Source organism: Toxotes jaculatrix, chromosome 19, assembly GCF_017976425.1.
Source record: "Toxotes jaculatrix isolate fToxJac2 chromosome 19, fToxJac2.pri, whole genome shotgun sequence".
Taxonomy (NCBI): domain Eukaryota; kingdom Metazoa; phylum Chordata; class Actinopteri; family Toxotidae; genus Toxotes; species Toxotes jaculatrix.
This window is the reverse complement of record NC_054412.1, coordinates 346,881-373,061: the sequence shown is the minus strand read 5'-3', so window position 1 is coordinate 373,061 and position 26,181 is coordinate 346,881. Positions and strand designations below refer to the sequence as shown.

The 26,181-nt window shown below is 49.1% G+C and overlaps 3 protein-coding genes and 1 long non-coding RNA gene across 15 annotated transcripts; 3 read left to right on the top strand and 1 right to left on the bottom strand.

Annotated features, from left to right (window-relative positions):
* Positions 1–427: 427 nt before the first annotated feature.
* LOC121199798 (C-1-tetrahydrofolate synthase, cytoplasmic-like) lies at positions 428–6,974 on the top strand. 8 transcript variants are annotated; one of them, XM_041064746.1, is made up of 14 exons: positions 428–619; positions 940–1,213; positions 1,710–1,744; positions 2,727–2,829; positions 2,940–3,024; positions 3,801–3,860; positions 4,143–4,196; positions 4,291–4,427; positions 4,543–4,643; positions 4,768–4,904; positions 5,079–5,190; positions 5,271–5,398; positions 5,924–5,997; positions 6,227–6,974. In XM_041064746.1, exons 3-13 carry the CDS (start codon positions 1,723–1,725, stop codon positions 5,975–5,977), a joined length of 993 nt encoding a protein of 330 aa, XP_040920680.1. In that variant the 5' UTR covers positions 428–619; positions 940–1,213; positions 1,710–1,722; the 3' UTR covers positions 5,978–5,997; positions 6,227–6,974. The 8 variants fall into 8 exon arrangements, 7 of the variants coding, with proteins under 7 accessions (XP_040920680.1, XP_040920683.1, XP_040920681.1 ...); XM_041064749.1 differs by lacking the exon at positions 1,710–1,744 and having other exon boundaries at positions 432–619; XM_041064747.1 differs by lacking the exons at positions 428–619; positions 940–1,213 and having other exon boundaries at positions 1,347–1,744.
* Positions 6,975–10,876: 3,902 nt separating this feature from the next.
* Positions 10,877–13,807, top strand: LOC121199802. Of its 2 annotated transcripts, none has more exons than XR_005896466.1 (4): positions 10,877–11,073; positions 11,880–12,176; positions 12,558–12,700; positions 13,685–13,807. It is a non-coding gene; the product is annotated as an uncharacterized LOC121199802 (long non-coding RNA). The 2 variants fall into 2 exon arrangements; XR_005896465.1 differs by lacking the exon at positions 13,685–13,807 and adding an exon at positions 12,881–13,011.
* A 107-nt stretch (positions 13,808–13,914) lies between these two features.
* On the bottom strand, positions 13,915–16,302 carry zbtb25 (zinc finger and BTB domain containing 25). Its single transcript, XM_041064744.1, has 2 exons — positions 15,543–16,302; positions 13,915–15,419 (listed from the first exon to the last, which is right to left on the bottom strand). Exons 1-2 carry the CDS (start codon positions 15,713–15,715, stop codon positions 14,207–14,209), a joined length of 1,386 nt encoding a protein of 461 aa, XP_040920678.1. The 5' UTR covers positions 15,716–16,302; the 3' UTR covers positions 13,915–14,206.
* Positions 16,303–16,472: 170 nt separating this feature from the next.
* Positions 16,473–25,767, top strand: zbtb1 (zinc finger and BTB domain containing 1). Of its 4 annotated transcripts, XM_041064734.1 has the most exons (4): positions 16,473–17,453; positions 17,766–17,981; positions 18,977–19,158; positions 21,182–25,767. In XM_041064734.1, the coding sequence occupies exons 2-4, from the start codon at positions 17,913–17,915 to the stop codon at positions 23,244–23,246; spliced, it is 2,316 nt and encodes a 771-aa protein (XP_040920668.1). In that variant the 5' UTR covers positions 16,473–17,453; positions 17,766–17,912; the 3' UTR covers positions 23,247–25,767. The 4 variants fall into 4 exon arrangements, with proteins under 4 accessions (XP_040920668.1, XP_040920667.1, XP_040920670.1 ...); XM_041064733.1 differs by having other exon boundaries at positions 16,473–17,981; XM_041064736.1 differs by lacking the exons at positions 16,473–17,453; positions 17,766–17,981; positions 18,977–19,158 and adding exons at positions 19,204–19,802; positions 20,363–20,458.
* The last annotated feature ends 414 nt before the right edge of the window (positions 25,768–26,181 follow it).

Genomic DNA, 26,181 nt, shown 5'->3' with positions numbered 1-26,181 from the left:
TGTGAACATCTCACTCAGTGGAAACATCACAATCACGTCAGCGAACGACGACACACAAAGGTTAAAGGTGATGTTCCTCTGCACCTGTTCCTAACAGGTTCCAGGTTTCTGAGCAGCAGAACAAAGATCTGCCGACTCTGTCTGGATTCCATCAGTTATCTGATGAATCAGAATCAAACGCCGACGTGATCCTCACGCTCCGTCCACCAAAACCTGACAAACCAGGCCGTCTCAGGCTCTGACGTACAGGGTTTCTGTGGACGTGTTACCTGTGAACAGGTGTGTTCAGGTGAACAGGAAGTTAAACGGGTTGTTGTTTGTCTGCATTCCTCTGCAGACAAACCTGATGTCAGCTGTTGATTATCAGAAGCATCACAGGTGAGTCACACCTGTGGACTGAACTGTGGAGACGTTTGATCACGTCGCTCAGACTAAACCTCCGTGTCTGGATGACTCAGCAGGACACTGTCAGGCTGCAGGTGGGCGCAGGAGAGCAGGTGTGCTGTGGACGACGGTGCTGCTGCATCGGTTCTGGTTCTCTGCCAAATAAATAACTAAATGCAGGTAGATAAACGGTGATGCAGCCTGTTGTCAGTGTCTCAGCTCTGATGAGGATCAGGTGAGTTAGTCACAGGTGAAGTTTAAAACCTGGTACGACAGGAAGGAAACTGCAGACCTCATTCTGCTGCTGTGCGTGTACGTGTGTGTGTGAGAGATTATTCGTCATGTTGCTGTGGCCCTTCACCTTCCTGTGTGTGTGTGTGTGTGTGTGTGTGTGTGTTTCTTCTGCTTTAATAACAGGAAAAAAAGGATGATGAACTAAACCCAGCTGAACATTAACGTCCAGCTGTCCTCTGGTTTTATCCTCTCTGTGATTTCTAAATCGTGTTCGCTGCTGATGATGATGATGATGATGTTTGCTTCCTCCATCATGGACAGAAGCAGCAGCAGAACAGACTTTACATTCTCCACCAGAGGTCAGGAGCAACTCTGTGATAGAACATCTGATGATTTAATCCTGAGCTCCTCCTACTCCCGCTCCTCCTCCTCCTGCTCCTCCCGCTCCTCCTCCTCCTCCTCCTCCTGCTCCTCCTCCTGCTCCTCCTCCACCCCAGCAGTCTGGAACCTGATTGGCTGAGACAAGTGTGGGACATCCCTCCTCCTCCAGTTTCCTGCAGTTTGACCTTTGACCTCCTTCCCCAGTATCAGTCAGGTGATACACACACACACACACACACTTTGATGAGTAAACATTATACACACACACACACACACAGTATGGAAGCACATCAGTGTCAAAAAATACAAACTGAGCTCAAAGTGAATTCAGTCTGTTTTTTTCTTATTAACATAATTTACAGTCTGAGTTCAGCTGTTTGATTAATTATAATCCTAATTATTAATATCATCATGTGTTCACACATTCATCAGTCATGTGCAGATTACACGGGATGACATCACAGATGTGTGTGTGTGTGTGTGTGTGCGTGTGCTGTGTGTGTGTGTGTGTGTGTGTGTGTGTGTGTGTGTGTGTGTGTGTGTGTGTGTGTGTGTGTGTGTGTGTGCGTGCGTGCGCGTGCGCGTGCGTGTGTGTGTGTGTGTGTGTGCGTGCGTGTGTGTGCGTGTGTGTGTGTATGTGTCTGTCTCGTCCAGGCTGCCCAGCATCAAAGTTTGCTTTGTGTTCACTGAGTGTTTTTGTCCCTAATAAGCTTCCATACATTCATGGAGACACCCACAGGAATGAGTGAGTGAGTAAACATTACACACACACACACACACACACACACACAGAGACACTGGTGCAGCTGAGTGTCAGTAGTTTTCTGTCCATCTCTCAGGTAAGCTGCTGCTGTGGGTGTCTGTCTCTGTCTGTCTCTCTGTCTGTCACATTAAATCTTTGTCTTTATGAAACTCGTGTCTCCACATGTGTCTGCAGCTTCACACGAGTCATGGAAACTTTCTTGCTGTTTGTTGACGTGGCGAAGGATCGAAGCTGCAGAGGCGTCTGTGTCTCTGTGCAGCTGCAGATTTGACTTTTCTGTGAGACTCAGCGTGGACCTGTGGACCTCAGACTGAGAGTCCACACAGACTGTGTCTTTAGTTTTCAATCATTAACACGTTTCATGGCCAGACTGTGCCAGTGGGTTAGAACTTTATTCTTAGATTAGATTAGATTCAACTTTATTGTCGTTACACACGTAGAAGGACAAGCTAACGAAACGCAGTTTAGCATCGAACCTGAAGAGCTGCAGGTGCAGTGTGTACAGTGTGTATAACTCACAGATATATACAATCAGCATGATCTACAGAGGAGTGCTCTGTAGGCAACAGTTAAACAGGTAGTGAACACACTATACAGGTGCATTAAGCCTCTACATGTATGTACAGGTAAACAGGTAGTCTGTGGTACTTTACACATGAATTGTGCTGCTAAACACATGTATGTGAACATAATTTAGAAATGAGTGGTTTCAGTGACAGAACAGTTCGGTGATTCAAAGCGTAGGAAAGTTTCACCACACTGTCTCTGTCTGTCTCTGTCTCTGTCTGTCTCTGTTGAACTTTGACCTTTTTACTTCTGATTTTCACACCTGTTATATTTGATCAGTAAATCAGAATCTATTGATTGAACCAGGTGTTCTCAGGTAACCTGCTCAGTCTCATCACATGCTAATTCTCAGAGCTGATGAGAAACCTAAACAGGTTCATATCTCTCTCTCTCTCAGTCATGTTATCCTTGGTCGCCCGCTTGCTCCATCTCAGGACCTCCAGTTGCCAAGGAAGCAGGCGCTCCATGGCAACCATCGTCTCCGGCAACAAGACGTCCAAGTGAGTCCACAGAACAGCATCTCCCAGTATCTGCGTCCACTTTACTTATTATAATCTAAATATTTGACCTTTGACCTTTGAAAGCTGATGCTGGGTCTGTGTTTGTGCAGGATGGTGAGAGAGAGGCTGAGGAACGAGGTGGAGAAGATGAAGAGTCAGTTCTCAGGATTCAGACCCAGTCTGGTGGTCTTACAGGTGAGTGATGGTCTTACAGGTGAGTGGTGGTCTTACAGGTGAGTGATCAGCAGGGTGGGACTTTGCTCTGTGAGCTGCTTGGGACCGGGTCACGATGAGTTCAGATCCCAGGACCTGAACAGTGTCACCTGGCTGTACCTGAACCTGCTGTGTTTGCTGCAGCTGCTCCTCTTCTCATGAACCCTGATAAGAAACCTGCAGCTGTCCAAACCAAACCAGTCAGACCTGCGCCTGCAGAGTCACAGGTTCAATCCAGAGACAGGCAGGTTGGACTGTGGAGACAGTTCAGAGTCCTCCTCGGGTCTCTGCTTCAGCTGAACACGTTTCTGATCTCACGTCGTTCTGTGGATGTTCATTGTTCGGAGTCCTGAGGTCAAAGGTCACAACAGAACATTACAACAACACGATAAACAAACCGAAGGTTTCACCAGAATCAGTGAAAAGACAAACATGACGTCTCTGATTTAAAGGTTCTTTTCCTCAGCTTTAACTGTTTGTAGTTACACTCATTCATTCATTCATTCACTCATTCACTCATTCACAGCTTCATGTTTTCTTTAAATCTCACAAAATTCAACTCAGTCTGAAAAATGTGTGGTGGATTTTACCACGACTCACAGCTGGCGTGGTTCACGAGGCTCCGCCCACGCTCAGGAGCCTTAACGAGCTGCCTCGTTAGAGCCGAGGCTGCAGGAGGACAGGACTCGTACGTCCTCACTCTGTACGCTTCTGTCTGAGACGGTGACAGGTGATGAAGGTGTTAAACTGTCTTTCAGGTGGGAGACAGAGACGACTCCAACCTGTACATCAGCACCAAACTGAAGGCTGCGGCCGAGGTGAGGAAACGGACGGAGACTGAGACGGAGACACGTGGGACCTGTCCGACTCCTCTGAGACTCTGAGCTCCACTGATCCACTGTTCCTGCTGCTCACTACAGCACCAGATGTGGATCAATCCGCCGCTGAAAATAGACCCTGTGAAGTGCGTTTAAGATTCGTATCTTCAGAAGGAACCAATCAGCTCGGAGCTCAGAGCCTCAGACAGAGGACGGAGGACAGAGGACGGACGCTGATGGGAATCTGTGCAGCGTTAATCAATTTCAGTTTCTGATCTGCAGATTGGAATCGATGCCAAACACGTGAGGCTGCCAAACACGGCGTCGCAGGATGAGGTCGGTGACAAGCTCGCTTCGTTAACCTCTACCCAACCTGCAGCGAGACGGAACGCCCTGCTCTGACCATTTCCTGTTTCCTGTCGTCGTCCAGGTCCTGCAGAGCATCATGTCTGTCAATGAGAACCTGTCCGTCCACGGTCTGATCGTCCAGCTCCCTCTGGACTCTGTGAACCCCATCAACACCGAACTCATCACCAACGCTGTGTCTCCAGAGAAGGACGTGGACGGGTGAGTCTTTACAGGAAGTTCAGGCTTTTGTGTGTTCTTCCTGACTCTGACTGAGCACGGTGCTGTGTGTGTGTGTGTGTGTGTGTGTGTGTATGTGTATGTTTGTGTGTGACAGTCTGAGTTGTGTTAATGCAGGGAAGCTGTCTCGCGGGGATCTGAAGGACTGTTTCATCCCCTGCACCCCCAACGGCTGCATGGAGCTCATCCGACAGACAGGTCACACACTGTCTTCCAACATGGCCGACACACTCGTGGTTAAAGAAACGTCCGTAAATCCAGGTTCAGTCCCGAGGGGCCCCGCACAAAAATATCTGACCTGTGACTTCCTGTTCCTGTGCAGGCGTGTCGGTGGCGGGGAAACATGCGGTCGTGATTGGTCGCAGTAAAATCGTGGGTGCTCCGATGCACGACCTGCTGCTGTGGAACCACGCTACTGTGACCACCTGTCACTCAAAGACACCTGATCTACCTGAACAGGTGACAGCGGTTTCACTTCTGGTCTCTTATTGGTGCTTCGGTCCAGGTGTCACTGTGACGCGTGAAAGACTTTCACACGCTCACTTTCTATTGGCTGAGAAACAAGAAGCACTTTGAATTGTCACAGACACACAAACGCACCTGTGTAATGATGCGTTTCCTGTGTGTGTACAGGTGAGCAGGGCTGACATCCTGGTGGTGGGAGCAGGTAGAGCAGAGATGGTGAGAGGAGAGTGGGTGAAGGACGGAGCGGTGGTCATCGACTGTGGGATCAACCACATCCCAGGTACACACCAGTACTACACACTGACACTACACACAGTGACACTACACGTACCTGTGTATGACCTTTGACCTCTGTGACAGATGAGACGAAGGCGAGCGGGAAACGGGTGGTCGGAGACGTCCACTACACCTCAGCCAGTCAGAGAGCAGGATTCATCACACCTGTTCCAGGAGGGGTGGGGCCGATGACGGTGGCCATGCTCATGGAGGTGATTGGTTTGATTCCACAGGTGAATCGTACGTTTGAGCCGTGAAGGACCGAGCTGCAGCGCTTCAGTGTTTCCTCTTCCAGGCTTTAATTCAAACTGAGGCTCAGTCTGAACAGCCTCATGTTCATTGGTCAACATTCAGCCAATCAGAGCACAGACCTCTAACAACCCACTTCCTCTGTTTCACCAAAGCTTCCTCTGAACCGACGTTTTGACTGCCGAGCGTTTTCAGGTTAAACAGTCGTTTCCTTCTCTGCTGATACAAAGGTTCAGATCCACAGGTGAGCTCCCTCTCACCTGCCTGCTGAGGTCAGGTGAGGTCACAGGTGTTCTGTTTTCACCGATTCTGGTCTAACCTACTGGGAGCCGGATCTTTGCTGCTTCTGTGGGACTGTGGGACAGTGGGTCTGTGGGACTGTGGGACTGTGAGACAGTGGGACAGTGGGTCTGTGGGACTGTGGGACGGTGGGACTGTGAGACAGTGGGACTGTCCTCTGAGGTTTGATAATAAAGTTTTTGTTTCAGAACACGGTTCAGAGCGCGCAGCGTTTCCTCCTGAAGAATCAGACGAGGACGTGAAACACCAGGAAACACTCCAGGTAAAGAAACACGCACACACACGCACACACACGCACACATACACACACACACACGCACACATACACACACACACACACACACACACACACACACACACACACACACACACACACACACACACACACAGTTTCACTTCTCTCCTTTAAATTCTTTTGTGACTTTATTCCCAAAATGTTTCCGTCTGTTTCCTGTGAAATGTCCTGAGTCCAGGTTGTGTCTCGCTGACAGGATGTGGACAGGTGTGAGGAGGATGTGAGCTGAGTGATGGACGCACAGAGGACGTGATTGGAGGACGTCCTCACTGTCCACAGATTTAAATGAAATCCTGAACCATGATCTGGATTTGTTTCACCTGCACAGACTCAACAGCTGAGACTCTTCTTCTTCTTCTTCTCCTTTCATTTGTCTCCTGTCTTTTCAAATGTTACCTCCACCAAGGAGGTCTGGCATGTTTGTTTGTTTGTTTGTTTGTTTGTTTGTTTGTTTGTTTGTTTGTTTGTTTGTCTGCAGAATCACACAAAAAGTAGTGAACTGATTTGCACCAGACTTGGTGGAGGGATGGGACGTGGACCAGGGGAGAACCCGTTAAAGGGACTGAAGCGTTGTGTGTCCGTGTTGGACCGTGTCCATGTCCGTCCCTCAGACTATTTTTACAACTAGTTCTAGTAGTTTGAGCTTCGTGTCGACTTCAGCAGGATCCAGTCCTCGACCTTTAACCTCCACAGCTCTGTTTGCTGTGGGGTCAGAGGTCGTCGTCCTGGAAACAGAGACCTACCAGCTGTCTCCTGCTGAGGACTGAAGTCCACATGAATGGATCAAACATCCTGAAGAACTGAACCTGGTGCAGCTGATGTGAACGGTGTAAAATGTCTTTGATCTGTTTCCTGCTGGAAAAATTAAATCAAGTTTGATTTTTCATTTGTGTTTTTTTCCTTGGACACTCGGACAAGGCTGAGCTGAACCATGAGACAGTTCAAAGACAAAAGACAAAACAAAAACGTGATTCTGCAAACAGACCTCAGATCAGTGACCATGTGACTGATCTCCATTTAAAACAAACACTCTGATGATTGACAGCCGTGTGATGTCATTAAGTCTGAACGTCCAGGCTGAAGATCTGAAGTTTGAGTTTCTTCTTCTGGTTCTTTGGGATGGAAATGTTCCAGCGTTGGTTCCGTTTCCATGGAGACGTCTGACGTCTCTGAAGTGGATTCACCTGCAGACACAAAGACGTTTCCTCCTGTTTCTCCTTCGTCTTTGGGTTTAAAAGTTTGAATTCTCCGAAACAAACCTGAGATTAGTTTGAGGTTTTTTTTAGTTCATTTTTTTTAAACTAAAAGTTAAAACTGATCCTTAAAACATGTTGAGTTCATGTTTATTTTCACATCAGCACAGTTTGAACAGAAACACTCACACGTTGGTTAAAACTGAATTAAAGAGCAGAATCTCTTATCGTTTAGAAACAAGTCAAACTTATTTCACCTGTTTCATTCTTTCTTTGAAAAAACACATCTGGTTTTTCAGAAAACACGTTGCCCTGAGCTGTGACTGTCAGGCAAACCTTCCAAACTTTGTACAAACTTTGTTTTCTTTTGATTTTTGTTTATCGATGGGGCGACAGAGTAAACTGTAAACACAACATCTGGAGTGGTCTGAGTCCACCTGAGGACTTTCAGTCCAGTGTTCCCTCTCTTTTAGCTCTGTGTTTGGTCTCCACCAGCTCCACCATGACTGAGCCTGTCAGCTGCTTGCTGCTCAGCAGGTCCGGGACAGAGGCTGTTTACAGGAAGTGTCACAAAACCAAACGGAGCTAAATGATGCTAAAATGCTGTGGACAGCTGCAGAGACGGTGACATGTGGCAGTCCATTAAGTCCCTCCCCTGGACAGTGACTGTCCAATCACAGGTTAGCAACTTTAACTAGTCACAGCAGGTGTGTCAGACTTTGTGCTGCAGGAGCAACAGTCAGTTCTGTCAGTTTATTAATATAAAAATATTAACCATAGCACATGTTAGATGGGTGGAGCTCTCGCTGCCTGTAAGGCACAGCTCGGAGTCCTCGGCAGCGTCAGGCGTGATCTCTGCAGCCCTGCGGGTCTCTGTGGACACAGTCTGAGCTGCTTTGCCGTTCTCTAGTCAGCTGATCCATGGCGGCGTTCACTGCAGCTCGGACCAGAGAGCGCGCCGTCTGAAGCAGCTGCCGGTCGCTGCGGTCGAAGCCGAGCAGGAGGAGGAGGCTCTGGTTCTCTGAGAAGGAGCTGCCCTCCCTCCCTCCCTCTTCGACCTCTTCATCCTCCAGGGTGGAGTTGTCTGGAGGGACCAGCTCGATCCGGATAGAGGGTCCATTGCCTGACGGCTGGAGAATCCGGGAGGCGGTTTGATTCATGTTCTCCTCAGATGAGACAGCACAGGCAGAAAGATGATCATCAAGGTCCAGGACCACTTCAGTGGAGAAGACTTCAATAAAATCTTCAGCAGGAACCTCGTGTGCGTCTGCAGCAACTTCATCAACCTGTCTGTCCGTTTGGACCGTCTCTGATCCGCCTGCCGTCAGATCCTCCTCTGTGACTTCTGATGGTGATCCTTCTGGACTCCGTGCCGCAGCCTCTGGACTCCAGTTGGTGCTATCGCTCTGTGGTTCGTCCGAACACGGAGCCTCCTCGGTCCTCATCATGTCCTCCACGTTTTCCCGACTGAGACCTGATGATCGGCTCCTCGCTCCTTTGCTGAAGAATCCTTTCAGTCTTTTTTGGAGGGTCAGCGAAGGTTCGTCTGCCTCGTTCCTCTGCACGTGGGTTCGGACGTCGGAGGAAGTCCTGAGCTTCACATTAAACCTTGTCCGCTCTTTAGAGACTCTCTGGCTGTCTTGTCCTCCAGCATCTGTCTCCTGATTTTGCTGCTTCTCTGAACTTTCCTCCATGTTCTTCTTCTGCCTCCTGATACAAACGACCACTGAGGAGAACCTCCTCCACCACCTGCGTCGATTTACCTTCCTGTGTCTGATGTCATTCTCCTCACCTGTGTCACGGCGCCCCCTGCTGGTCTCTGTGTTTACTTCAGATAAAACTTCCTCCATGTTGGGACTTCCTGTCAGCTCTGTGGTTTCGTCTCCGTCTTTTTTAGTCCAGGCCTCAGGTCTGTCCTCCCCCACACTCATGGTCCTGGTTTTTCCCAGCAGCAGCCTCGGAGGACCCGTCAGCTTCCTCTTCAAACCGACTGTCTCAGCTCGCTGGACGTTCTCTCCGTCCTCTGTCACCATGCTCCGTCTCCACAGTGAAGCTAAATGGATTTTGGACGTCCTGAAGGTGTTTCAGCTCTTGTGTCCACGATCAGGCTCTGAAGCATCTGCTGCTGAGACGAAACACTCGGGAACCTGCAGACCAGAGACCGAGCAGCAGGTTAAACACTGCTGACAGTGAACTCACCAAAGTGAGACTCAGGTGGACGTGACTCAGGTGGACATTATTACAAACTGATCCTTTCATTTGTTTTTATTTTCAGCTGATTGTTGTCCTGAGGCACCGTCTTAGAGCAGGTCAGTTCTCCTGAGAGTCTCACACTTGTTTTTACTTATTTATTCATCAGATGAAATGTTTAATTCACTCTTTATTTTATTTCATTGATTAAATGAAGAATCTGTTCTTAATAAAACTGAGGGTAAAATCACAGCGTCTCACTCAGGAAACCAGGTCAGGTCCGATCAGGACCCAGAACCTGAACACGAAAAAACACTCACACAAAGGAGCACAGCAACAGACCCACACCAGAAACACACAACGTGAAGTTACACAACCTCTGAAGAATCCAACCAGTGTCTCTCTGCTGGAGACCTCCACCTCCTCCTCCTCCTCCTCCTCCACCTCTATCTGGATCAGGACTTTGACTTTGAAGAAGTATTTTAATTTGTTTTTTCTTCATCTGTCGCATTGATGAAATTTTATTTTCTATGTTTTACTTGGTTCCTTCCACAATCAGAGCTGATCTCAGATCAGAGCCTGGTCCTGTCACTGCTGCAGCAAACTCTTCTAATCGGAGCAAAACAAAGTTCATCGTTCAGTACAGATGAAACGTAATGATTCTTCCTCCCACTGTTTTTCTGAACAGTGTGTGTGGAGTGATCAGAGGTGCAGTGTGTGTGTGTGTGTGTGTGTGTGTGTGTGTGTGGAGTGATCAGAGGTGCAGTGTGTGTGTGTGTGTGTGTGTGTGTGTGGAGTGATCAGAGGTGCAATGTGTGTGTGTGTGTGTGTGTGTGTGTGTGTGTGGAGTGATCAGAGGTTCAGTGTGTGTGTGTGTGTGTGTGTGTGTGTGTGTGTGTGTGTGTGTGGAGTGATCAGAGGTGCAGTGTGTGTGTGTGTGTGTGTGTGTGTGTGTGTGTGTGTGTGTGTGTGGAGTGATCAGAGGTGCAGTGTGTGTGTGTGTGTGTGTGTGTGTGTGTGTGTGTGTGGAGTGATCAGAGGTGCAGTGTGTGTGTGTGTGTGTGTGTGGAGTGATCAGAGGTGCAGTGTGTGTGTGTGTGTGTGTGTGTGTGTGGAGTGATCAGAGGTGCAGTGTGTGTGTGTGTGTGTGTGTGTGTGTGTGTGTGTGTGGAGTGATCAGAGGTGCAGTGTGTGTGTGTGTGTGTGTGTGTGTGTGTGTGTGGAGTGATCAGAGGTGCAATGTGTGTGTGTGTGTGTGTGTGTGTGTGTGTGTGTGTGTGTGTGTGTGTGTGTGTGGAGTGATCAGAGGTGCAGTGTGTGTGTGTGTGTGTGTGTGTGTGTGTGTGTGTGTGTGTGTGTGTGTGTGTGTGTGGAGTGATCAGAGGTGCAGTGTGTGTGTGTGTGTGTGTGTGTGTGTGTGTGTGTGTGTGGAGTGATCAGAGGTGCAGTGTGTGTGTGTGTGTGTGTGTGTGGAGTGATCAGAGGTGCAGTGTGTGTGTGTGTGTGTGTGTGTGTGTGTGTGTGTGTGGAGTGATCAGAGGTGCAGTGTCAGCAGAAAAAGCGAAGCTCACCTGCAGGTGGATGATGATGCTCCTGTTCCCGATCCGATCTGTGTCTGTGAGCGAGGAGAGGAAGCACGGAGCTGATCTCCTCCACCGCTGTACCGCCCCAGTTTCCATAGCAACCACACTGATTGGCATTTTGTTTTACACAGATTGCTTCTTCAATATGGTGGAGGGAGGGTGAGGGAGGGTGAGGGAGGGTGGGAGGTGGTGACGTCCACCGGGGGAGAAGAACAGAAACCTGAGTCTGTCTTCAGACTCTGCTTCATTGCAGGAAGAACAGATTAAAGAACACATAAACTGACGTGAACTAGGTTTAGTCTCCAAAGAGGGACAGGTGGACCAGGAGGACAGTTAGCATGTGGACAAACAGAGTGACAGAGAAGTCTGTGCCACCGTTATCTGTTGGACACACGGGCCTCCCAGCATGCACCAGGGCAGCAGAGCTGGATTCTGCCGGTGAGTGTGAGCTTGTGTTGTCCCTGTGTTTGACATTTGGACCTGTGAGACTGTGAAGAGACCCGGCTCATGGACCTCCTGCTCCTCCTCCTCCTCCTCCTGCTCAGGTGAGATGAACCTGTAAACACGTTTTTTTATCCTGTGAAAAAGAGAATCTGATGAAAACAGATAACACACCTTCAGACTGAAGTCCCTGCTCCTTCTTCTTCTGTGGTAGATGAAAGGTGTCCTGCAGATGAATTGGACTCTGGAGGACCAGCTCAGCTCTGGTGTCTTGTATAACGTCCATTCTTCACACATCTCGTCCTCCTGTGTCTCTTCAGGTCTGAACAGGTGATGAAGACTCTTCAGCAGTGATGAAGGACTGGTCCTACGTTCACAGACCTCATGACCTAATGTTACTTTTGACCTTTGAGCTCAGATCATCTGGACCCTCATTAGTAAGAGCTCGTCCCGTTTCTCGTTCATATATTTTGTGGAACGGTTCCTTTAATGTTTGCTGAGACGCTGATGGACAGACAGAGCTGATGGTCTCAGTGGAGACACCTGTCTCTGAAACACTGACCATTGATCAGTTATTGATCTCTTGCAGACTCTGTCCTCTCGTGATGTCACGTGTTGTCATCTATTTTTAAAGGTGTGAAGAAGAACCTCGGCAGCTTCGTTTCTATAGCGATGGAGGATAAAAATACATCGATCCGTCCCTAAGCAACAGCAGCTCCACCAATCAGATCCCCAACAGGTGAGAGCCACCCAGAAACCTTCGTTTATGTTTTCTCTCTTTAACTTTATTTTCTTCTGACAGTTGTGGAAAGGCATTCTGGGAAATGTAGTGAATCCCAAACCTAAAACATCCAGTTTCCTCTGGAACCTGAAACACGTGATCCTGTCAGGTTCAGGTTAACTGACTGTGTGTGTGTGTGTGTACAGGGTGACCCCGCCTCTCGCCTGCAGTCAGCTGGGATAGGCTCCAGCTCCCTCCGGCCCTGACGGATCCAGCAGTGTAGAAGATGAATGGATGAATATTAATGATAAGAAGAACACGTATGTTCTGTATGTTCATCTGTCTGATTTAAACACGTCTTATTTTGAAGGAAATAAATTCACATTCATATCCTGACAGGGAGCGCCGTCTGTTGTTCGTGTGGATACTCAGTTTCCCAGCATTCCTCTGGCCCCCTCTCTGCTCAGCTCTCTGCTGACACCTGCAGGCCAGGACCTGTTACTGCAGCTGGACGGAGGATTCCCAGCGCTCAGATCTCTGAGGTGATTTCTACGACACGTTCACTGCTCGCTGGGACGTTAAGGTTCCCAGTAAAGGTGCACCGCTGTGATCTGATTGGTGGAAAAAGACATTTATTTACAAAACTTTACTCCATCCATGAAAAAACAGACGTTTATGTACAAAACACGTCAACACAAAACTTCCTGTTGTTTTTTTTACAGTGAAACACAAAGAAGACAAAGTCACGACCGAACAATCATACATTCACCAATCAATAATCAATAACATCTCAGCTGTGAAATCATTAGCAATGTGATGACAGGAAGTAACAGCAGAGAAGCTGAGCTTCAGTTTAAAGGACCTTTACACTGTTTTCCCTTCATGATTTAATCCGGTGTTTTTTCTGTAACTCCTTCAAAATAAAGTGAAGACTCGGGTCAGAGGGACAGGATCCTCCGAGACTCCACAATAAAAAACATCTATTAGAGAGCAGGCTGAAAACGGCTGATATTCCTGTGGAGATCAGTTTCCAGTCTCCTTCTGCTCTGAACTCTTTTCAAACACATTTATACACTTTGAGCTGTTCACGAGCTTTAAAGGATTTTTATAAATACGTTTATCAGCTCTGAGCCGAATCTTCTGCGGCCGAGACTGAGGCGGATTATCGATCCATGAACGATGGAAAACGCTGGTGAACTTCATCAATGAGTCGACTGATTGATTTTCACTCAGATTGTCTTGAAAAAACGAAGCTGCAAACTCAACAAGACCTTGAAACCATCAAACCATCAAACTCAAACCATCAAACCATCAAACTCAAACCATCAAACCATCAAACTCAAACCATCAAACCTTCAAACCTTCAAACCATCAAACTCAAACCAAGGCACTGCTGCTTCTTTTAACGCTAAACTTTCATGTTGAGTCTCACGTCCACAGTTTGACGCCTTCATCACACTGATTAGCTGTACATTAAAGGAACAGTCCCCCGTTTTAATGCGTTCTCTCCGTCTCTGATGTTTCAGGTGGGCTCATCACAGAGGAGCTCGCTGTCTGCTGCTGAGTGTGGACGATCACGTCTCTGCTGGTTCTTCACGGACGTAAACAGAGACCAATGAACTGAACTGAAAGGAGGAAATGATCCACAGCTCGTGAAGTTAATGTGACGCGGAGTTTGGGACAGCAACTATCAATTCATCTGAGAAAAACGTCCACAAAGGTGACGTCTCCACATTTTTTGTCCGTCCAACGGTCCAAAATCCACATAGATTCAGTTCTGTGAGACCAAGGAAACAGTTAATGGGCTAAAATGAACAGTATGATCCTCACAGCTGATGATCACAGCACCGCACTATGACCACACACACACACACACACCTGCACAGGTACAGAACCAGCAGACTTCAGCAGAGACAGAAACAGAACCACAACACAAACCTCAGAGTCCACCTCCAGGCTTGTCTTTTCACTGCCTGACAACAGAACCACCTGTGTGCTCAGTCACGCCACCTTGTCGTGAAACATCTTCATGATGTCATCTGATGACATCACTCCACAGGCACGCCATCTACGCTCTCCTGGGAGATTTCAGAGTCCAGGGAGTAGCAGGAGCTGCCGTTGTCTTGAGTGTCCCTGTTGGCCTCCTCAGAGAGCGTGGTGGCGCCAGCAGAGGCACCCCCCCCTGCCCCTCCCCCGGGCTCCGCAGCGCCCTCGCAGAAGTGGGCGGAGGCCTGGAAGAGCTGGCTGCAGAGGCGGTTGTAGCGGTGGTAACGGGACGGTTTGCCGGTGTGGGTGTACATGTGCTCCTGCAGCTGACTCTTATGGGAGAAGCGTAGACTGCAGACGGCGCAGGCGATCTTACGTTTACGAGAGTGTAGGACGGCGGGGGTGGGGCTGCACCCCCCTCCTCCCCCTCCACCCCCACCTCCTCCACGACTCCTCCTAAGCTCAGCGGCCAGCTGGTTAGCCAGCGCCTGGCTCTGCCTCAGCGCCTCTTCCAGACATCCTGCGTCCAGCTGCTCCTGGCCCCCCGGTGGCCCTTCCTCCACATTGGCATCCAGCTCTCTGCCGTGTGACAGCCCTTCCATCAGGCGGGCGGGGTCAAGGGCGTGGCTGAACAGGTGCTCCCGCAGGCCCTCGGGGGAGGAGCATCGCTCTCCACAGCGGGGACACAGAAGTACTAGGGGCCGGTCTTTAAACAGGACACTCTGACTGGGACTGCTGCCCTGAGCCGGAGATGGAGACCCCGCCCCCTGACCCTCCTCCCCCTCACCGTCCTCCCCCTCCTCCTCCTCCACCCGCTCCTGCTTGATGCGAGCTGAGATGTCCGAGTCATCTCCAGACGCCACAGAGCAGACGTTGCGTAGTGACGGGGCCTGGCAATCTGAAGGGACACCCTCTAGTCCGACAGTGAGCGACAGCTGTGAATGGGACCGCCCCCCCCGACCAGAGGAGCGTCCGTCCTCAGGGGCCCCGCGGGACACCGTGGTGGTCTTGGGGACTCCGGGCGCCTCCTTGTTGGCCAGCTGGGAGGATATCTGAATGCCGTACAGGTTGGACATGCGGACCACATCAGTGGTGGCATCAGCGGCGCCCTCATCTGGTTTCCGACACAGCTGGTAGGCGTGAAGGAACTTGATGCCATCCTGCAACCGGCTCTGGTCCACCGGCTGTTTGGGACACATACCTGTGTACATGATGTGCAGCAGGTAGCTGAAGACATCCGGCTGGATGTCTGTGGGCTGGATCTTAATGCACTCGCTGGGGACAGACACAGACACAGGACAATAAATACTCAAAAAAGAGTGTTCTGTGTTTGAGCTGCTGCAGGATTTCTGATGAAGACCAGGATTCAGGATTAACATTCAAAAGTCGTGGACTGACCTGGACTGGTGGATGAAGATCATCTTGAAGTAGTTGGAGAAGGCGGCCAACACGGCTCGGTGAGCTTTGAAGTAGACGTTTCCAATGGCGACGGTGCAGTCGCACAGGAAGCCGAACTCTCTCTGAACGTTGAGCTGCTGCAGCAGGAAGAGGCTGTGAGACGACACCTCCATGACCCACTCTGCAAGACAGACACAGCAACACGTCAGCGCCACAAGAACCTCAGAACATGTCCGACTGATGACAGAGGGACAACTACAGGGCCTCTGGGTCGGGCCCGCTCAGGTGTCCCTCCTGCTGCAGGGTGGTCTGTCATCAGCCACACAGAGGACTCGGCCTCAGTCCTGTTTACAGAGGACGTTTGTCTACAGTGAAGCACTCATTCCATCGTTTCTGGACCAAATATATTTAACAACATTTAGGCTAAAAGATAAATCCACTGTACGAGGTCGTTTGTGTCCATGGAAAAGGTTCTGACGCAGCAGTGAGACCTGAGACATCTGAGACAGCTGAGACACGTCTGTGATTCTCGGTCATAATGATGATAAAACATCTGTCTTACATTCAGATTATACGTTCACGTGTATTCGATGTGATTCTAAATTATTCATCTGAAAGTTTCTGGACGTTTTTATGTAGAAATTAACACTTCGCTCATTGACCCGCTGGTCCCAGCACAGACCCCCCGGTCCCAGCACAGACCCCCCGGTCCCAGCACAGACCCGCAGGTCCCAGCTCAGACCCCCCGGTCCCAGCACAGACCCGCTGGTCCCAGCACAGACCCGCTGGTCCCAGCACAGACCCCCTGGTCCCAGCACAGACCCCCCGGTCCCAGCACAGACCCGCAGGTCCCAGCTCAGACCCCCCGGTCCCAGCACAGACCCGCCGGTCCCAGCACAGACCCGCTGGTCCCAGCACAGACCCCCCGGTCCCAGCACAGACCCGCAGGTCCCAGCTCAGACCCCCCGGTCCCAGCACAGACCCGCTGGTCCCAGCACAGACCCGCTGGTCCCAGCTCAGACCCCCTGGTCCCAGCTCAGACCCGCTGGTCCCAGCACAGACCCGCTGGTCTCAGCTCAGACCCGCTGGTCCCAGCACAGACCCGCTGGTCCCAGCAGCGAACACAAACGCTCTATGCTCCTGAGCGGGGGCAGGTACCGTGGGGTCAGCAGGGGCCCTGGGGCCCCTCAGCACGTGACCCCGGCCCTGTCTGACAGCAGCTGACATCAGAAACACAAAGATTAGTGACGTCACACTGTCTCCATCAAACCTCTGCCCGCCTCCACCCTGAGCTCAGGTGTAATGATGTAACACCCAAAACACCTGGACAGGTGAGCAGGAGGCCGCAGGGTGACCTCTGACCTTAGTGAAGGTCACCTGCACGCGACGCAGCAGAGACACACACACACACACACACACACACACATTTACAGACAGGGGGGCGGGGCTTTGTTCCGGTATCCAGAATCTAACACACCGGCTCTGATCCAAACACGCCGGAAACCGGACACCCGCGCGACCAAACAACACCACGGCTCGCCGCGTGCACGTCGTGTCGCGCGCACCAGGCTGCAGCCTCCTCCATCCTCTGTCTCCCCCACATTCAGCAACACGCACGTCCTCATTCACCTACACGTACACAAGCGCGTGCGCACGCCCCTCCACGCCCTCTGTCTGTGTGCGCCGTGCACGCGCAACGTGCCCGCCGCCGTTAATCAGCCTCTTACCGCAGAAATGTGCAGATTGTTTCAGGACCGGAGCCGATTTGTTGCTGCAGAGGCAATCTCGCAAAAAGCCGCGTCACGTCTCGCGAGAGGAAGGGTCAAAGGGGCTGGTCACGTGACCGACTGTGTTACTTACTAACATGTAATCAACAACCAATAACGGATTTATTAACAGCTGCCAAACTGTGTAAGTACAGAAATAATAAGTCACGAGCTGAAACACGTTTGATATTAAATTATCATTCGTTTTTTATTAAAATATCTTAAAATCAAATAATATCATAATAACAATAAGACAAATGTGTTTATTTATTTACATTTATTCTGTTATTAAAATAAAACTCAGCTTCTAACATGTTATGTAATAACATCTGAATCAGCAGCAGCAGAAGAAGAAAAGTACCACCGAGTAAAAATACTCTGATACTGTGTGAACTGGACTCAGACCAGAACACAGACCAGCTCTGTCTAACGAGCTGATTTCTCTTCGTCCGAACAGGAAGAGTCCGCTGGGTTTGATGACACCGAGCCGGTTTGTCTCCGTGACTCTGACTCAGGTGAAGGAAACCGGGGAGAAGCAGGACTGAAGTCAGAGACTGTGAAAACCCGCTCAGAGTGAGACCTCTTCACTCCTTCCTGCTCTCTGATGGATCCGGTTGGCACGGCCTCAGCTCACCCAATCAAGTTAAACAGAAAACAACATGCGACACTTCCGGTAAATATTTTCAGAATAATCCTGTTTGTACTCGCTCGAAGTAACTACAACTGTGACGCACTAAATAAAGCTTTAGCAGTGCTGTTTTCACAGCTTCACAGCTGCAGTTTCATTTGATGCTGGATGGAAATGTTGTAAACCATCAATCAACAAGCTAACAAACGTAGAACATGTTTATTTTTAAAGGTTCTCTGTTTGAGGAAAGTGAGGTCCTCTCCCTCTGATTAGAAATATGACTTTTAGTTTTGTGATTTCAATCCAAATCACAAAAGATGAATTCAAAAGACCTCCAGCCTTCGTTAGAACAGAACTGAAAAATGTCCATTTAAAGGAAAATTAACCCATAAAATAAAAATCTGAGGATACAGCAGATGAAAACTGAATTAGAAGCACAGCGTCTTTATGAATCCTCAGTTTACTGTATTTTTGTTTTCTTTTTATAGTGTCTGTACATGTAAAATATGGAAGGGAGTTTGTGTGTGGACAGTTGTACTTAACTGGAAAACGTACATAAAATTAATCTTTTGTAAAAATGTATTTACATTAACGTTCTAACAATGACAAGTTATTTGTTTTATGAATTATATAGTTTATTCATACATCCAGTATGACTGTGCAAAATGTATAGTTCCATATGGAAGCTTGATTAAAAATTATAAATACACAGATTAGTATTAAAAACTATTACAACACACAAATAAAACTTTATTTAAACCAGTTTTAGTTTTTACAAAAGTCCAGTGAAAAACAATCTGCACTTGCTCTTTACTACTTTTCTCTTTACTCTGTCTTTATGTTTTATATTTTCATTTATCTTTTAGAAAAACAAACAAATTAAATTTCTCTTTTCAAATAAACCACAAGATAAAGAGTATAAAATCAAACCCCACGGAAAAAGGCTCGCTTCAAGATTTAATCTTATTGTGAAGGCAAGTATTTTGACCGGAAATTCTCTCTTTCTTCTTCGGGCTTCCTGACTATGTGCGGCTTGACAGAGCGGCAGTTTGTACGGAAGTTCTTTCATCCTGCAGGAGGAGAAGAAGAAGAGGCTTCTCCTTCGTCTCCTCTCTCCGCCTGAGCACAACAAACCTCCGGACAGGAGACTCCGGGGCCCCGGCAACATCCACACACCCGCCGCCGACTGCACCAGCTCCTCCGCCGGCCTACGGTACCCACGGTGAGTCGACATCTTTCTGTATGGCCCTCGGAGCCGCTTGGCCGAGAAAACTAGAAAAAAAATCCCCGCGGCCTGCTGCTGTCGGTGCTAGCTAAATGCGGGCGGCAGTGCGGGGGCGGCGGGGCTGTTTGCGGGAGACATCGCTGAAAATCGTCTGCTGTTAACATTGATATATACTACATCCGGTGGGGCTTTTCAAAATCAAAGAAAGTACAATTACAGAAACAGTGCTTTAAGGCGTCTCGGTACGCTCCACGTGAATGAACTTTAGCGTAGAAGTTTTAGCAAAACGAAGTTGAATTTACTTTGTGCGCATTGTCTTATGTTTTTCACTGCTTGTCGTTACACTCGTTTTATCTTGGCGGTGAAGTCGCTGTAACTTCCGGTGTGAGTGATGCTAACAGCAGCTAACTTGGCGCGGCTAACCGCCGCCGAGCTGTAATCTCCATTTTAGCTCGTCTGTGCGGCCTCTCCCTCCGCTCTGCCCTGAACCAGACTCCCCTCTTCAGTAGTGTCGTTCACCGCTTTTCTCCGGCCTTTGTCGGGCCTCTAACGGCTGGTCTCTCGGTGACTGACAGCCGGTGAATGCGTGAAAGTTCCCGCATGTCCGCGGCGGCCCTGCGGGAGCGGGCGGTGCGCTGACGGTAAACCGACTCACCGTTTTCCTGTGTGGAGTTGGAGTCAAAGTCCAACAAAACTCTGTGAACAGCAAAGTGAATTTTCTGTAAATGTAAAGTATTTAAACGTTAAAGTGAAAGTTTACAGTCGCGTCCCGTGTTTTCTGTTTGTGGAGCTGAAATGATCAGTGAGTTGATCAGTTCGTCGATAAGTATAGTTGATAGTTGATTACTGGTTTGGGTCCAAATGATTCAAACGTTCTTCAGGTTTTTTTGTTTGAATCAGAACGAAAAGCATCAAATCCTGAGATTTAAGAAGCAGAGACACGTTCTGCTTTTCTACTTCAGAACTGACTGAAAGAATCGATTAGCAAAAAGTAGCAGACTTTATTTTTACTGATCAGCTAATCAATAAACGGAGTGATCCCTGCAGGTATTCCATTTAACTGAACCTTCAGGGCTTCGTCACAGAACCTCTGGTCTGTGATCGGACTCAGAGAGTTACTGAGTTAATGTTAAAATGATCAGATGAATAAGGTGTTAAGTAAAATCACAGTAGTTCAGCAGATGAACTTTCACCTCTGCAGCTCCGTCGAACCAAAGTCCACTGATCAGAAGGTCGGTGGTTTCATCCCCGGCTCCTCTGGTCTGCATGTCCAAGTGTCCATAGACAACATACATGGGTGTGTGAATGTGTGTGTGTGAATGGGTGAATGTGACTTGTAGTGTAAAAGTGCTTTGAGTGGTCAGAAAGACCAGAAAAGCTGTGTATAAATGCAGTCCATTTAACAGGGTTTAATGTAGATCATCAGTGACAGCTGTGTGTGTGTGTGTGTCCACAGTGATGTAATGTTTTGTAATGAGATTAACATCTAATCAGTTTCAGGCTGACTTGTGTTGTGGGTCCTGTGATGTTTTGGTTCCAATCAGAACAAACTGATATCATAAAATTTCATTACAAAATCATTTCAGTCATTTTTACAGCAAACTGCAGAAATAAGTTCAACACCAGAGCTGGCCCTGCATCCATGTAAACGTGTGAGACAGTGTGAGACAGTGTGAAACGACCAGGTTCACTTTCCTGCCCAAACTGATGATCCACTGGTTCACAGAGAGCTGTGAGGTGTACTCGGTGCTGAGAAATCCCCTGAACTCTGAGCTGATTTCTGCTGATGAAGTTTGATTTAACAGGATTTAACAGGATAAAGATTTCACATCAGATCTCCTCATTATTCTGATCTTGATGAGTCATAACAGGCCTGAGAGCTGGTTCTGCCTCGCTGAGCGCAACCAGCCAAACGTTGTGAAATAGTGTGCAGCATAATGAAGTCGACCACAGAGAAACCTCGCAGCTGAAAGAATGCAGCCGTTTAATGTCTCTTCATGGTTTCCTCTGTTTTCTGCAGGGCGATGGCGAGGCCGAGCCACAGTGATCACGTCCTCCAGCAGCTCAACAACCAGCGGGAGTGGGGCTTCCTCTGCGACTGCCTCATTGCCATCGGTGACATCTACTTCAGGGCCCACAAGGCCGTCCTGGCGGCCTGCAGCTCCTACTTCAGGATGATGTTTATCCGGGACCAGCAGGGGGCGGGTCGTCTGGACCTCAGCAACATGCAGATCAGTGCCGAGTGCTTCGACCTCATCCTGCAGCTCATGTACCTCGGACGCATCGTCGTGGGGAGCTACGAGTTTGAGGAGCTCAAGGCCTCCATGGCGTACCTGCAGATGTACTACATCCCCGACTCGCTGGAGGATCTCAGGGACATCAGAAGCTCAAACCTCACCCCGTCCTCCTCGGCCTCCTCCTCCTCCTCGTCCAGTTCCTCCACCGGTCCTGTAGGTGGGAAAATGATGTTTGGAGTCCGAATGTACGAACAGCAGAGGCCAGCTGCACCGGAAGTGGAGCGTGTACCGAAACCGGTCAGCAGCAACACCGGTCGTCCAGCTGTGCCGGCAGCAGTCACCAGGCCAGTGGTGGCGGAAGAGGTGGTGACCACTCCTCTGATAGTGGCACCACCGGCTGCGGACGGAGCAGTCGAGCAGCCGTGTGACCTGAGAAAGCGGTCCAGCGGCAGAAGTTCAACTCTTAAAGACCGTCCTCGGTTCGGCCGCACCTACACCTGCGACGACTGTGGCTTTGTCTTCAGCTGCGAGAAGCTTTTAATCGAGCACATCCTGACTTGCACTAACCGGAAGGCCTATCATCCCCCAAGAGGTAATGTCGAAGGAGACAATGACTCGAGTAAAGCTGAGAGCTCTGCATCCGAGAGCACAGAGGAACACAGGGTCCTCTGTAAAGGTGAGGACGACTGGCCTGAGACCAAGGCCGACTCTGATCTCACCATCAGGTCAGTGGCAGCTGGGACCGACGGTGAGCCCGGCACGACTAGGAGCGTGTCCATCAAGAGAGAACCAGAAGAAAGCATGTTCCCTGACATTGAGGTGGTCCGGGTTGGTGAACACACCACGAGAGACTGTAGCACACGGTTCGGCGATGTCGCACGTAAAGACTTGCTGAGGGAGAAAACGGGATCGGACCGTGAACCGGAGCCCGGCGTCTCAGGCTTAGAGAACAGCAGCGACCCTTTTGAAGTCCACACAGCCAGCAGCGATGAATCAGGGATTCCAGCAAAGCTTCGGAAAATCAAAGATGAGAAACAGGACATCGACTGTGCCCCCTGTGAACTGTGTGGTGCTCTGTTAACGGAGGAGGACAAGTCAGCCCACTACCTGTCTAATCACATGGGCCATATATGTGCCTGTGGACGGTGTGGCCAGGTGCTGATCAAAGGTCGGCAGCTCCAGGAGCACGCAGAGCGCTGTGGAGAATCCCACGGCGGTGAGTCAGACTCCCACGGAGAGGACGAGGCGTCCCTGTTGGAGGAGCCGCAGGGGATGGAGGAGGGCCTGCTGGAGGCCACTGACCTGGCCTGCCCTAACTGCGGTCTGCTGTTCCAGAACGAGAGCCTGGCGCTGGAGCACGCCTTGTCCTGCCACGAACAGGAGCTGTTTCGCCCTGTGCTGCTGGAGGAGGGGGCCGAACCGGATCACCGCCGTAAACACTTCTGTAGCATCTGCGGCAAAGGCTTCTACCAGCGCTGCCACCTGCGGGAGCACTACACCGTCCACACCAAGGAGAAGCAGTTCACCTGCCAGACCTGCGGGAAGCAGTTTCTGCGGGAACGCCAGCTCAGGTTGCACACCGACATGCACAAAGGCATGGCGCGCTACGTGTGCCCAGTCTGCGACCAGGGAACCTTCCTTAAACACGACCATGTCCGACACATGATCTCCCACCTGTCCGCTGGGGAAACCATCTGCCAGGTGTGTTTCCAGATCTTCCCTGGTGGAGAGCAGCTGGAGAAACACATGGACGTCCATCTGTACATCTGCGGCGTCTGTGGAGAGAAGTTCCGCCTCCGTAAAGACATGAGGAGCCACTATAACTCCAAGCACACCAAGAGACTATAGGGACAACCCAACCCGTCGTCTCCATTTATACTAGTTTGTTACTTAAAAAAGCCATAAATGTGAGAACAAATGTATGCACTTGAACCCCAAAAAGTTTTTAATCTGCACTTTTTATGTATATGCATAACCTAAGTGGGCGTTCATACTGCGAGCAGCGGGGCTGGTGATTGGTCTGTTAGGACTTTTTACTTTGATGAGATGAGATTAGGTTAATACAGCTTTGAATCAGGATTTTATGAGACGTCTTCTTGATGTTTGTCAGATAAAAATCAGAGTCAAACAATCATGTAAGGCGGGAAACGATCAAGTTTTAAAACCTGGCTGTCGACTGTCACAGCTGATGCTGAAAAGTTCAGCTTCAGCCACTCGAGCAGTCAGACGCCCATCATAGCTAACCAGCAAAATAGCTAACAAGTTGTATATTATGATTTAGAGTATTTATAAAGAAGCCAGGGTTTTTTTTATACAGGTGATATTTGGAATTCAGGTTATTTGGTACATCAAACAGGAAAATAAACCTGCAAAGAGTTAAAAGACGAAAATGAGCAGATCCTCACGCTGAAGGAGTCGGAACCAGTCACCAAACTGTTAACGTTCATCTGTGAACCCACAAATCATTTTAGCACTAGAATGTACCAAAGTCACGCTGGCAGGTGGAGATCAGCTCCTGGCTCGTCTCTGTCCCACAGCTCAACAGGCCTGTGGAGAAAGCTCCCATCATGCCTTTCTCCCCGACTGGTTCACTATTGCGTTGCTCGCAGTGTGAACTCACGGTGAGACAGGCAGTGAACTTCAAAAGAAACTGAAACTGCCGTGTCCTCAGGGTCCTGCGGGGAGCCCGCCGGACTCACTGTGGCTCGTGGTAGAGCACGGACAGAGGAAATGTGGTGTTTGAAGTCCAAAGCTGTTCCTGTGTGAAGACGCCCAGTTGAGTTTGTTTTTGGAGTGAACTGCTTGTTTCAGAGGGCCGCGGTGCCACGAGCTTCGGGTCAGCGGTTTCTAGCTTTCGTGTCACCTGACGTCCCAGAATACTAACGTCTCTGAAGATGAGACACGCTGGTTTTTTCATGTTGTAGTTAGTCGCACGGGCGGTGGAAAGATACTGAATTCTGTTTTCTGATTCCTTGTTTCATGAGTTCGATAGCCCACTGATTCATACACTTCACTCGCCGTCCAACATGCTCTGTGATTGGTGCCTTGATTGTAACAATGGTGCACAGTAGCAGCAGTGGTGCGCGTCTCTCTGTCTTTTTCCTAATTGTCCACCCCCCCCGTTCAAGGTGAATCTGTAAATGGCAGATTATAAAAAACAAAACACTAGAGGTGGTCAGCTCGTCGGCAGAAACCTGTCGGACTGAGTTTGCTTCATTTCCTGTCTGAACGTTCTGACTCGAACGCTTTATGCGTCGATCTTCCGTCCTTAAGGCTGCTGCTCGACACAGCACCACATCACAACGGTTCAAACCAGTTTCACTGTTTATAAAAGAAAAAACAACACAAACCAGTTATAAACAATCCTGAATCAGTACGCAGCCAATCTGAACCATTTCAGAATCAACCTGAACCAGTTCCAAAGTGACCCCAACTATCCTGAGGATTACAACTGTCCCAAACATTTCACATCCAGCCGAAGCCATTTCTAACCCAACGCAGACCCTTTAGAACCAATCCAGACCAGTTCCAAAAATTTATTCTCTAACCAACCTAAACCAGTTTCAAACTGACCTGAATGAACCCAAGTGTTTCAGATTCATCTGAAACCAGTTCAGAATCAAACTAAACTAGTTCAGACCCATCTAGATACAATTAGGATGTGGTCCCATCCAATCTTTGAACACAGCCAAAACCAGTTTAAAGTGAACCCTACATGGATGGAGGCCCAGTTCTGAACCAACTGAAACCACTTTAGAACCAATCAAAACAAGTTCATATGTGGTATAAACTACTTCCAAACTGAATCAGGTGTAGAACCAAAACCAACATTTCAGATCCAGCTTGAACCATTTCACAGCATGTTCACATCTAATAGAAATAAACAAAACCACATGAGACCGAACATCAGCTCATTGGCAGACTAATGCAAACCAGTTCAGAACAAACTGAAGCAAAGTCCGCATTAACCAAATCTAGCTTCTTTAAACACTGTCCACCCAGAACCGTCATCAGGCGGCAGAGTCTAAACCAGGCTCAAACTAACACAGATGTTACACAACCAGTTCAGACCATTTAAAAACCTACCTAAACCAGCTAAGAACCAGTCCAGACCAGTTTGGACCCTACATGCCCACTCTATGTATTTGTCCTGGACTCCTGCAGCGTTCAGTGTGTTGGTTTGACCACAGGCTCAGGAAACAACCCTGGACACGAATCTTTATCTGGTGAAAGACTGTAAATGTCTCCTTGTTTGGACAATCTTTGTTGTGACCAGGACGCTGCTGAGCATTCACTCTCAGAGTCAAACAGACTGTCTCTGACTGTCTCGGTTCATGAGACCAGTTCAGCTTCTCAACTACAAAGGTCTTAAACACCCCTGGATCTGATGTGTGTTCAGTGCTACCTGGATCAAACTTAAACCAGTTCAGAACCAAACTAAACCAAACCAAACCAAACCGCTTTACTAAAACCCAGGCTGCTCCACAAGTTACTTCAAAACCAGCTCAAACAAATTCAGCCCAGACCAGTTCAGAGCCCCTCAGTCCAGTTCAGTACTGACTGGAACCAGTTCGATGAGGAGCCTAAATGTACTGGATGGCTTCAGCTGCGGTCCATCCTGGACCTCAGTCTGACTGGCGGGCAGAAATGTCAGAATGTTCCTTTAAAGCACCTGGAAAGGTGTCGGCTGTTCGTCTGTGTTCAGGTGCTTTGTTGCTCTGAAGCTTTTTCTCGCTGATGTTCAGTTTGTGGAGTTTTGGAAATGACGCTCTGATCTCTGGAA